The 12385-nt window shown below is 31.8% G+C and overlaps 1 protein-coding gene across 1 annotated transcript; it reads right to left on the bottom strand.

The window, feature by feature from the left end:
* Positions 1 to 1815: 1815 nt before the first annotated feature.
* On the bottom strand, positions 1816 to 11765 carry DEFB114 (defensin beta 114). Its single transcript, XM_033096423.1, has 2 exons — positions 11708 to 11765; positions 1816 to 1961 (listed from the first exon to the last, which is right to left on the bottom strand). The coding sequence occupies exons 1-2, from the start codon at positions 11763 to 11765 to the stop codon at positions 1816 to 1818; spliced, it is 204 nt and encodes a 67-aa protein (XP_032952314.1).
* Between the last annotated feature and the right edge of the window lie 620 nt (positions 11766 to 12385).

A 12385-nucleotide genomic window follows, 5' to 3' on the forward strand; every position in this document is an offset into this window, starting at 1 on the left:
TTAGAGCTCCAGGACTGGGTATTTTGTACATTGTTCTTTGTCCCTAATTAACACACTAAATTGGGATCTTAAGAAATGCAGATTGTGGACATGGAGCTGTCACTGACAGTAGGCATGAGCGAAAAATTCAGTGTCCCTTTCCTCGTTTTCTTAGTCCTGGCCAATTTTTTCCCCACTCCTGGCAGGTTGTTTTTTTTTCTTAACACGAGCCCTGTTTGGTCAGTTTCAGCAGTTGAGACTTCCTTAGCCCTGCCAATCATTGCCAATTATCACTTCACTTACCCACTATTAGATTGGAAAATCCCTTCCAGTACAGTTGCTGTAATCAAATTAGCATGTTATCTATCCTCCCCAATAAATGCTGTTGGCACTATGGAGATCTTCTATTCTCATATCCATCTCAAGGCCGCTTTTCTTCATCTAGTTTCACAGATACAGATTCCACAAAGGCCTTTAAACTCTTTGTGTTTTTTTCTCTGTGGTTTTTGCAATTATTTTCAAACTGCAATTACTTTTGCACCAACCTTATATATAAGGTATGTGGGGATATCTTGTCACCTAGTTTGTTGTAAACGTTTCCATGAGTTTTGGTTTTACTACTTAGTTGCTTTACTTTAAGCTACTACATTGCTGCCACCACGTCCAAAATCTCTTTCCTCAGAGTTTTAATGTAAATCTTGAATTATTTTGCCTTATGTTATTGCATTAAACTTTTTCAATTTATTAATTATCCCTGGAGCTCTCCATACATTTCTTTCTTCTTTTCTCAGATCCTTAAATTTGTTCCTCATATCCGATTCTTGACCCTACAGAAGTACAGATTTTGGCTACTCTCCTTGCTTGTGCATTCTACATTAATTAAATATTGTTTTTGAGGTACACATCACTTATATCCCCCTTGGCTATATGATGCCTGTCCTGGACCAAGATGTTTAAGTAGAAATTTCACTAGTTTCACCAGATTTCCAATTAAAAACAAATGCAATGATCATGGGCCAGTAGTTCGTTTTAAAGAACATGATAAATAACAAATATGTTAGGGAACCTGGTCGATTTATCCTTCTTTTTAGCTGGAAAATAAATGCTAGTCTCTATGTGTTTTCCCCCCCAACTTTAACATTACAGAGACTATTTGTTCTGTTTGGTGCTTATATTGAAGCTGAAATCAGGTGTTTTATACATTTTCCTGTCCCATCCATAACTAAGAAAATGCTGAGCTAATGTTTCATGAGTATAAATTCTTTAGCCAAAGTTCACATTGCATTTAAACCCAGTTTAATAATATTAGTATTAGATAGTGGTCAATTAACACGCCTTTTTGAATGAGCAGAATCTTAAGAGAAGAAAGAAAAAGCCAACGAGTATCTCCATCTGCTGCAGCTTATGCATTCATTTCATACTTAGTATCCTGTCACTTAACATCAAAAACATGGTGATGACATTTAGACAATTGATAAGCCTACTGGTATTAATTTTCATGAATCAAATTTCTAATGAGGTCATGGTTAAGTTGGGAAATGTTCAATTGTGTAAGTTTAGGTGAACCATGACAGATCAAAAGTGGTCCTAAATTGAAGTAAACATGGTATCCATATGATAGGAAATTCGCATCAGATATGTCTCCACCAAAACCTCTATGTTGGAGAACATAAGAAAGGTGCTACTTCATTCCACTGAATACATAGTTAGCACCTACAAAATAAGATTCAATGTTGACTTATGTGTTTATTTATTACATAAATTATAAATTTCTATATTTCTCTACACGGTGCACATATGACTTCTTTGGTCAGAGGTACATCTTCCTTTCCAAGATTAATCTTCTTCGTACGCCCTCTCAATGCAGCAAATCTTACTTGGTGAGAAACATATATCAATTTGCTTTTCTTCTTTTAGACACTGTCTCCTACAGCGACCAAAAGATTTTGAGCACTGATCAGGATCCAACAAGCTGCATGTGGCTACAGTAAAAGAAGAATAACTGAAATTACTGCTCTCTCATTTAAGAACATATTATTTCTTATTATCAAAACTACTATGTGTACATTGTAACTAATTTGGAAAATATAAAAAATATATTAAAAATATTACATATTCCCATATATATAAAATTTAAATTTGTTTTTAATTAATATATGATTAAATTTTATGTCATATATTACTCTTTTCAAGAAGATTGAACATTTTATAAAGCTACAAAATAGTCCCTTGAAATTACAAGTGACAATTTATTCACTCTTTCAACTAGGTCATATTTAAAATTTGTGTTATATATTTTAATGTTTACAATGACACATATTTAGGCAGCTGTGAAAGAGATAGATCCTAGGGTGCTTAACTTATATACTGCCACCAACAATGTGTGTAAATTTTGCCCCCAAATAAAATGGTATCCATTCAATTTTAATTTTTGTGGCTTTGGTTGTTTTGAACTGTTTTTCATTTTTTCTTTATTTGTTTATGTACTCTGCTTATTATGTTATTGGTATAATGTTTTTATTGTTCATGATTTCATAATAGCTTTTATTTTTTTAAATAAATATTTGGTTTTTTTACAGCAGTTTTAACTGTACAACAAAATTGAAAGAGAGGTACAGAGATTTCCCATATATCTCCTGCTTCTATACATTCATAGCTTTCCCCCTTACCAACATCATTCACCAGAATGGTATATATATATATATATATATATATATATATATATTTAATTTTACCAAGGATGAGCCTACATTGACACATCACAATTATTCAAAGTCCATGACTCACTCTTGGTGTTGTACATTCTACAGATTTGCAACTATATAAAGACATGTATGTTATAGAGTATTTAACTGCCCTAAAAATCTTCTGGGCTCTACCTATTCATTTTTCTCCCAAACTATCAGGCAACCATTAACTTTTTTATTATCTTCGTAGTTTGCCTCTCCAAGAATGTCATATAGTTGGAATTGCACAATACTTTTCATATTAGTATTTTTTCACTTTGTTAATATGCATTTACGGTTTCCACATGTCTTTTCATGGCTTCATTACTCATATCTTTTTAGCACTGAATAATATTGCATTGTCTATATGTACCACAGTTCATTTATCCATTTACCTACTGAAGGGTATCTTGGATACTTCCAAGTTTTGAAAATTATGAGTAAACGTTCTATAAATATCCATGTGTGGTTTTTGTGTGGACATAAGTTTTCAGCTCCTTTGGGTAAATAACAAGGAACACAATTGCTGGATCATATGATAACAGTATGCTTAGTTTTGTAAGAAACTGCCAAACTGTATTTCGTATTGACTGTACCATTTTGCAATTCCACCAGCAACGTATGTGAGTTCCTGTTGCTCCATATCCTCACCAGAGTTTGGTGTTATCAGTATTCTGGATTTTGGCCATTCTAATAAATATGAAGTGGTATTTTACTGTTGTTTTAATTTGTATTTTTCTGATGACATGTAATGTGGAGCATCCTTTCATGTGCTTACTTGCTGTCCGTGTATCTTGTTTGTGAGGTGTCTGTTAAGATCTTTGGCCCATTTTCAAACTGGGTTTTTTATTTTCTTATTGCTGAGTTTTAAGAGTTCCTTACATATTCTAACATATTTTCGTATGTTTATTGACTTAATAGACACCCAATTTTTAGAAAGTAATCAATCTTTGACCATTTTTCTGCTGGTTTGTCTATCTTTTTAAAAATATTGATTTGTATAACTTCTTTATATATTCTATATTATGTGTCCTTTCTATGTTAAATATATTCAAATATTTTTCTCAATATATTTTAGAACTTTCCATTTTACTCAATGATGTTTCTGATTTAAAAACATTTCTCATTTTAATGTAGCCAATACTGTTGTTTTTTACTGATTAAGAAATATTACTCTATGTCTGCCTAAGTTATTAATAAATTATTCTATATTAAGTTGCATGATTTATTATTTTGCCTTTCATACTTACATCTATAGTCCACTTGGAATTGAGTTTGGCTATGGTAAGAGAGAGAGATCAAATTTTATTTTTTCCTCACTTAGATATGCAATGAAAGCAGTCCTACTTACTGAAAAGTTTATTTTCCCCTCTGTTCGCAATACCATCATTATTATTATTCAAGTGTCTGTATGTATGTGGGTGTTTTTTCGGATTCTCTGTTTTGCTCCACTGATATATTTTTCTCTCCAGTACAACACTTTCTTGTTGATCAGTTCTTCCCACCTTAGTTTTCTCTTGACATAATATCTTGATTATTATTTAAGGCTTTAGATTTCCATACAAATTTCAAAATCACTGTCAGTTTTCACAAAACAAAACAAATGGAAAAATTTCTTTGGGAATGTGATGTGGATTCCATTAGGATTACATTAACTACAAATTAAGTTGAAAAATAGTGACAGATTTACAACAATGAATCTTCTAATCCATTAATATAGCATATTCTTGCTTGAATTTAGACCTTCCTTTATTTCTCAATATTTTTTTTTAGCTTTCTGTGTAAGGTCCTATAAATATTTATTTAGAATTTTTCTTTTGCAGTTGACATTTTTAATACCCTTCTAAATGGTGTTGAACACATAAACAATTTTCTTATACTAACTAATATATAAAAGTCTAATTGATTTTTATATTGATTTTTTTAATCCAACAATATTGCTAAACTCACTCATTAATTATTTTAATATATCTGAAGATTGCTTTGTTTTTTTACGTATGCCATCATGGAGATTGAATAACAGTCTTTGTGTTCTATTCAAATCTTTATAAAACTTGTAACATTATTTTCTTAATGCATTGGCTAGGACTCTTTTGCAACATTCACTGAAATTCACAGTACAAGGCACCCATTTTATTTCTGATCTCAAAGGGTAAGTTTTCATTATGTTGCCATTTAATTGGATGTTTATTGTGGGATATTTTTTTTTGTAGATAAACTTCTTTATATACATGAACTTATTATTTGCTGAGACTTTTTAAAGAAATAATAAATTTACTTGATAATTATCTTTATCTATTGACTTGATCATATAAATTTTCTCCTCTAATTTGTTCATGTGCTAACATTGATTTTAGAATGCTATACTAACCTTGTAAATATTTATGGATTTTGATTTGATTTTTTTTTTTTAAGATTTTTGCATGAGAAATGTTGGCCTTTTTATTTTTTTGAAATACCCATATCAGTTTTACCACCAGGTAATATTTATCTTCCAAAATGAGTTAGAAGCATCCCTTTTTTTTTTTAATATTCTCTTACTGTTCATGTTAGAGATTTCAATTTAGCAAAATGTTATCAAAAGTCATTGTGAAAACAACAGAAGAACAAGACAAACAAATGAAGAAACAAACACTCATAGATACAGACAATAGTTTTGTGGTTACCAGGGGATGGGAGTGGGGTTGGGGTGGTTAGATGAGGGTAAAAGGGATAAAATATATGGTGATGGAAGGAGAATTGACTATGGGTGGTGAACACACAATGTAATATATAGATGACGTATTACAGAATTGTCCACCTGAAACCTAGGTAAATTTACTGACAACTGTCACCCCAATAAATTTAAATTAAAAAAAAATAAGTCATTGCTTTTTTGTGTGTAACTGTGAGCTTCCATGTGAGAAGATAATTATCTTTCTGAAGCAATGCTTTTAAGAATTTCCCTTAATACAGCAGTGCTGATGTTGAATTCTCTGTTTTGGTTTGACTGAAAATATCTTTATGTTACCTTCATTCCTGGAGGGTAGTTTTATTTAATACTGAACTCTAGAGGGTTGCTATTTTCTTTCAGGACTCTGAAGACATAATTGCATTGTCTTCTGACTGCCTCTTTGTTGTCTTTGAGAAGTCAACTCCCAATATAGTATTTCATGTTTTGAGAGTGATCAGTTGTTTCTTCAACTTTTGCTTTGTTTTATTATTATTTTTAAGCAACTTACTATGTTTTTCCTTCTTTTCTTCCTTTCCTCCTTCCTTTTTTCATTCTTCCCTCCCTCCCCGATTTCTTATTTTCCAATCTTTAACTCCTCTATTTCATTCATCATCTTTCATCTTTATTAAATATCTTGCCAATTATGTATAAACTAATGCTCAATACACTTATTATATACTTAATTTTGCTTTATTTTTCAGTTCTGGGATTTTATTTATTTATTTATTTTTGTTATAGTTATCACTTCTATGCCAGGTTTTAAATCTTGTTTTTATTTACTTAAACACATTAAAAATAGTTATTTTAAGGTTTGTGTGTGATAACTTCATTATCTGGATCCCTTGTTCATCTGTTATTTAATGTTTTGTTTTCTTAATTTTTGATAGGATAGTATTGTTTTCATTTATTTGTGATTTTTTTGGTCACATATATTGTTAATGAAAAATTGAGGAAATAGCTTGAGGCCTAGAATGATATTATCTTTCTCTACAAATATTTTATTATTGTTATTTACTGGTGGCTACAAGTACTAGCCAACATTCTTGGATGACCTTAAGCCACTTATACAATTTGAAATAATTTGCAAATAGGCATCAGTCCCTGGCGGGGAGTGGGGGCTGCGGGACTAATGTAATATTAACTTAGACCTAGTTTGTAGATTTTTGGAATCCTCATCCAAAACATGCCAGTTTTTCTATAGTTCTCCTTCCATCTCAGGCTCTGAATTACAAGTTTTGTCCCCGGAATTACGAGTTTTTTTTTGTAGTAGCATAAGGCTATCAGATTAATGTTACTGAACTTCACACCTGCCTCTCCAAGAATAAGCAGATGCTTGTGGGTAGAACTGCCTCAAAGGTCGATCTCAACCAGATCTTTTCTCTGTAAATTTTAATTAACCTGTTTACTCTGCAATACCTTTAAGCATTTTTTTAAGTCCATCTATTCTATTATTCTCAGTAGGGGTTATATGAAAAACAAAACAAAAACTGTTATCATTTCATAGTGTGGTTTAACATTAGGTTTCTCTGTGAAACAGACTACCCTAATATTATAGTGTGTTTTAACATCTGGAGGAGCAAACAATTAAATTTTTTTCCCCCAAAATATTTTATGGTATAGATTGATAGTTCTTTCTAATTGCAGACTGAAGAGGGTTCATAGTTATGGACTTTGAGCTTGAGTTTTAATTCTGTCGTTTGCAGGCTATGTAACTTTGGGCAAGCTGCTTAATTTCTATGAGATTTAGTTGCCTCATTCGTATAACGGAGGCAATAGTATCTACAAAGAGTCATTGTGAAACATAATGAGTTATGATGTAAAAATGTTTACAACAGTGTTTGGAATGCAATAGTTTTTCACAGATCAAGAACTGTTATTAATTGATAGTTAACGAAGGACTATAATTAAAATTAAGCCATTATCGAGTACAACTATTATACCAGGCAGTGGGCTTTATTCTGGAGATAAAACAAAACATTGAGGCAAAGAGGTAAATACACAAACATTAACAAAAAAGATAGATTAATAAGTACTGTGAGATATATTGGGTCCAACGTGTGAATAGATGAGTGCTTACTTATCGTCATGATGTGGTACCATGGAAGAGTGATATGAACATGTAAACCTTAAAGAATAAGTAAGAGTTATTCAAATGAACAGGGAGAATGTAAAAGGAACCTGAACCAGGCAGAATAAGTAGTATGATTTTCATCTACGAGTTGAAAGAGAATATGTTATGTTTGGGTCTAAAAACGAATAATGAAAATAGTTTTCATTCATTGAAAACCTATGTGTCAGATATTGTTTTAAATATTTTGCATACATTATCTCATTTAACTGTCATAAAACTTTGAGGTAGATGTATTCTGATAAAAACCTAAAGCTTTAAGTGACCAAATAATTTGCCCAGTTTTGCAAAACTAATACATGCTTAACCCAGGATTCAATCTTAAATTGTTCCAAGTCCAGAATCCACACTTTAAATATTTAATCCATGGCCTCTACATTGAAAAAGTTGGACATTGACACATGCAAAGCACTCAGTAGATATCTGGATATTGCCTCAAATTAGATACTGCTTATGGTAGACCTGGCTGTATCTGGGAGCCGTAATTATTTTACGTCTACAGAGGAATGTGAAGGTGTGAAAAATGTAAGTTGAGTATTTTGTGAATGACAATTTATATGACGGGATTCTATTAAAATGAATATGCTTACATGTATGAAAAACATCAGTGATAAATACTTGATAATATACTCTATATATAAGCTTAATAAATGGTTTTCTGGGCTGCAACCTGAATGTAGAAAAAGTTTACTGCAGGCAAATTTTAATAAAATAATTCTAGCCCTTCTATTTGGGATTATTGGTCAGATTCCTCGACTTTGCTATGTCTTAAATGTGGATGATGTCTGAGAATTTAATGTCACTTTCTGTTTTCCATCTCTTATCCATCTCTATTCAGATCTCAGAATTAAATCTTTGTTTCTTTTTCGAATTCTGAAGCATTGTCAGTTTGGCAAGGGTTATATTGATCTCTACTATTGAAGAGACTTCATATCAATTAACAGTACTCACACATAAAGGTCATAAATGGTTCTAAAATTTTAATAGTTGTTTCTTAGCTTATTCAAGAATATTTAAAGGGTTTACAAATTAAGAAAGGTATAATTCTTTAAGTCAGGTGGATTAAAATATAGAAAGAACTTAAATTGTAAATTACCTTAAATAATACAAATTAATGAATACAAACTAACCATTGCCACAAGAGTAGTGTGGTGTTTATTTGTCATAGAGCATCTTTCTGGATTTGCTGGAAAGTTATTCAGCAAATCAAAAAATTTTGGCCAGTTTGAAGAAGCTATTTATTTTTATGGGAGGTGCTTTTCTCCCAAATTTTACCATATTTCTCAAGTAACCAAATTGTCTTGGTGACTGATCCACCTTAATTTTAAATTTACTAAAACCTAGAGCATCAGGACTGATACTGTCCTCTTGCCAGCATTTCAACACAGGTGAATGTTCCTCCTTCACTGTTTTAGACTCAGCCTCCAATTCACCGAGCAATATGTCATAAAGCTGCTGAAGCCACCATGTTTCTGCCATTTGATATCTATGGCCTATTCTGAGACATGTTAAGAACTGGACACCACTACATCTTACACCTGGACACAGCCTTGTATTCCTTCACCTCTCCTACTTCCTCTTCTCTCCTCTCCTTTTTTTTCTACTTCTATTCCTGTTCTTCCATGTTTTGAAACATTGCAATATGACATTCAGTGTGATAAGCACTTTATTTACATTATCTATTTAAATTTTTGCACAGGCTTATGAAATTAATTATATTACCATCCATGGTACATGTAAGAGAACTATTTATAGGGCTTTCTCTAGAACTACAAAGCAGCCCCAGATCCTTAATATAAACCCTGTTCTATTTGATGGCAAGCTCACTTTACAAACCACTATAGTACACTGTTTTTACTATCACTACGGATTCTTTTATTCTTGCATTTCCCTAAAATATAGCCCATTCCTTTATGTTTTCACCATCATCGGCATTGATCTCTATCAATTTTCTACTACTGGTCTCTTCAGCATGCTATCATTCTGTATGGACCAAACACTCATGTCACATCATCATAAAGTATCCATGTAGATTCAACACCTTTCATTGCTTCTTTTGTGACTTTAAGGTTTTACCAATAGCCAAATCACACCATGGTACAACAGATTTGTGTTACTCTATGAACTATTTTGAAGGCACCCACTCTAACACCTTGTATTACCCTTTCTGGTTATTTTATTTTACTTTTTGTCCATCAAAGCCCAAATATAAACCATTCTGTCCATTGCAGTAGGTATTATAACTTAGCATATGTTTGAATGACAAAAGGTAAAGGAAAGCTTGTGGTCATATTCATAGTGTCCACAAAGCTTTATTTAAAAGTTTTCTTTAATGCTCAGAAAATGTAGAGTTGGGTGGTACAGACCCTATACATCTGAAGTGCAGCCATCTTCCCATGTGACTGTTCTGCTTTTGACCAGATTCTCTATTAAGCCTTTTCTTTAACCTCAGTGACTTCTATAGGAAGCATCATGAAATATAAAGAACAAATATGCTGGGATATGAAAAGCCTGGATTTGTATTAAACATATCACACACAGTCATATAGGTGTGAACTTGAAAAATTATCTCCTTTGATGTCACTTTTCTCTTCTATAAAAAGAAGCAATAGCAGTCATCTCATAATGTTATCTAGACATTCATATTAAATATCTACATGAAAAGTTATGAAAAAGGGTTTGTCACATACTGGACATTCATATTTACTTCTTGTCTTTTCTTTCTTTCTCTCACTTTCTAACGTCTAAATACAAATGACTTAAGTCCAATTTCAAAGTTTTTTTTTTTTATCAGAGAATTCAGAACATTTTCCCAAACCTCCACCATTGCCATAACTTTACTATTCTTACTTTTAAAGCATACTTGTATAGACCTTCTAAATCAAGAAAGCTCATTGACTTATCTGAGTTTAACCAGCTTGTAAGTATGCTTACAGATCATTGCCTTTTATTTCTCTGTTTTCTCAGTGTTTAGCATTTTGCTCAGTAGATCACTAAGCACTCAGTATTAGAGGATTATTGATCGACACACCAGAAACATGTGCCCCATCACCCCTTCCCTGATCATATTTAAGGTCCTCACTTATTCAGGCCTTTTTCATTATTACCAACAACTATGACAACAGCTACACCCATAATAATAACAGAACTTAAATTGATCGACTAATTTTCAGTTTGTAGGGCTACTTTCCAATCTATGGTTTCACTAAATCACAATGGCAGTTTGAGATGCATATAATTAACAAGCACAAAATTTTATATTAGAGTTTTTATTCTTTTAATTGTGGTTATTGATTCTGCTTGTATTCTCTTTGTTGTTGTTTTTGTTTGTTATGGACATTAATTTGTGATTTCACAAATTCTCTGAGTGGCAAAGTTCACAAGCTATTGCAGGGGGCTAGTAATAAAATCTAGGTCTTCTATGTTTGAATTCAGTTCTGTTTCTAATACATGTTGCATCTCTTGAATTTTCAACTCTAGGGCCAAATTAGAATACTTTTGTGTATAAATTTACATGCCATTGTTAGAGACTCTGGATTTCCTCAGAGGCTATACCTATTAAGAATATCATATAATCACAGCCAAGAGCTTCATTGCCGTACATTTCTTTATAATTTATTTTGATTGATTTATAAAGCCATTGCTATATTCCTATACTAATGCATTAACTAATTCAACAAGAATTTTTGAGGTACTATGTCTTTATTGTCCCTGTACTCCCACTGTACCTCATTACCCAGCAAATTCTGAGACAATATCATAAATCATTTTATAGATTTTCTTATTGATATCTTAAGAGATATATACTGTTGTCTATTCATCTTCCTTGTGGCCAGATTTATTATGAAGCCTTCACTTCTGAATCTTATAAATATATTTAATAAATTATGATTTTTAAAATAATTTACATATCCAAAGATCAAGGCCCAAAAACGACAAGGGATCAACTCACCTTATCTGCATATTAATTTTCAAAATGAGGTAAGTAAAATACATTAGTATAACACTATTCCAAATGAGGAAAGGTTCAACATAATCAAGAGACATTTTTAATTGAAAAGATTTTGTTAAGAGTTTGCATTTTCCAATTCATAATCTAGTATTTCTATTTTTAACTAGAACCTATATGCTGCATACAAACACCCCAAAAATATCTTTTACCTGGTAGAATGAAATTCACATAACACAGAAAATGGAGGAGATAATAAAAGATCTTCATTCTGTAGAAAGAAGCTGCTGAAAGATTTGGTAACAAAATCTCGAGACTAGAACACTTTCCAAAAAGCCAAGAGACATTTACTATTTATAGTTTTCTAATGAAAGAAAGACTGTTTATCCGGAAATTGTTTTATTTTTGTGTACTTAACTCTGCTCCATTGACTAGGGCTGTGGGCAGAATTACCCAAATTGAAAACACTTAAAATTAATTGAGCTTTATGTAGAAGATAGCTGTAACATGGTATCTTTCTGTCAATGGTGATCAATTAAACATCAACGCACAATATATAATTAAACAATGCAGAAAAAAAAACATCAACACAAAGGGGCATGCATGGGGGTAGCTCACAAGAAGTATTAATTTACCGTTTTAGATGTAAAACAACTGATCATTAGCATGTCAGTTAAACTCCTGGTTGCTTTTCAGAATATATTCTAGTAACTAATCTGGTGCCTAAATTAATCAATATGTCCATATATCCTAAATCTTCACTAATATAGCCAGTAATTCCATTAGTTTCCCCAAATTATTCATTTACCAAAGTACAGATATTAAGCTTCACTTTTGTCACTAAATTTTATCACCTTTTTTCAGATGCAATTTGAATATTTATGGAGTTT

This window comes from Rhinolophus ferrumequinum, chromosome 3 (assembly GCF_004115265.2).
Source record: "Rhinolophus ferrumequinum isolate MPI-CBG mRhiFer1 chromosome 3, mRhiFer1_v1.p, whole genome shotgun sequence".
Lineage (NCBI taxonomy): Eukaryota > Metazoa > Chordata > Mammalia > Chiroptera > Rhinolophidae > Rhinolophus > Rhinolophus ferrumequinum.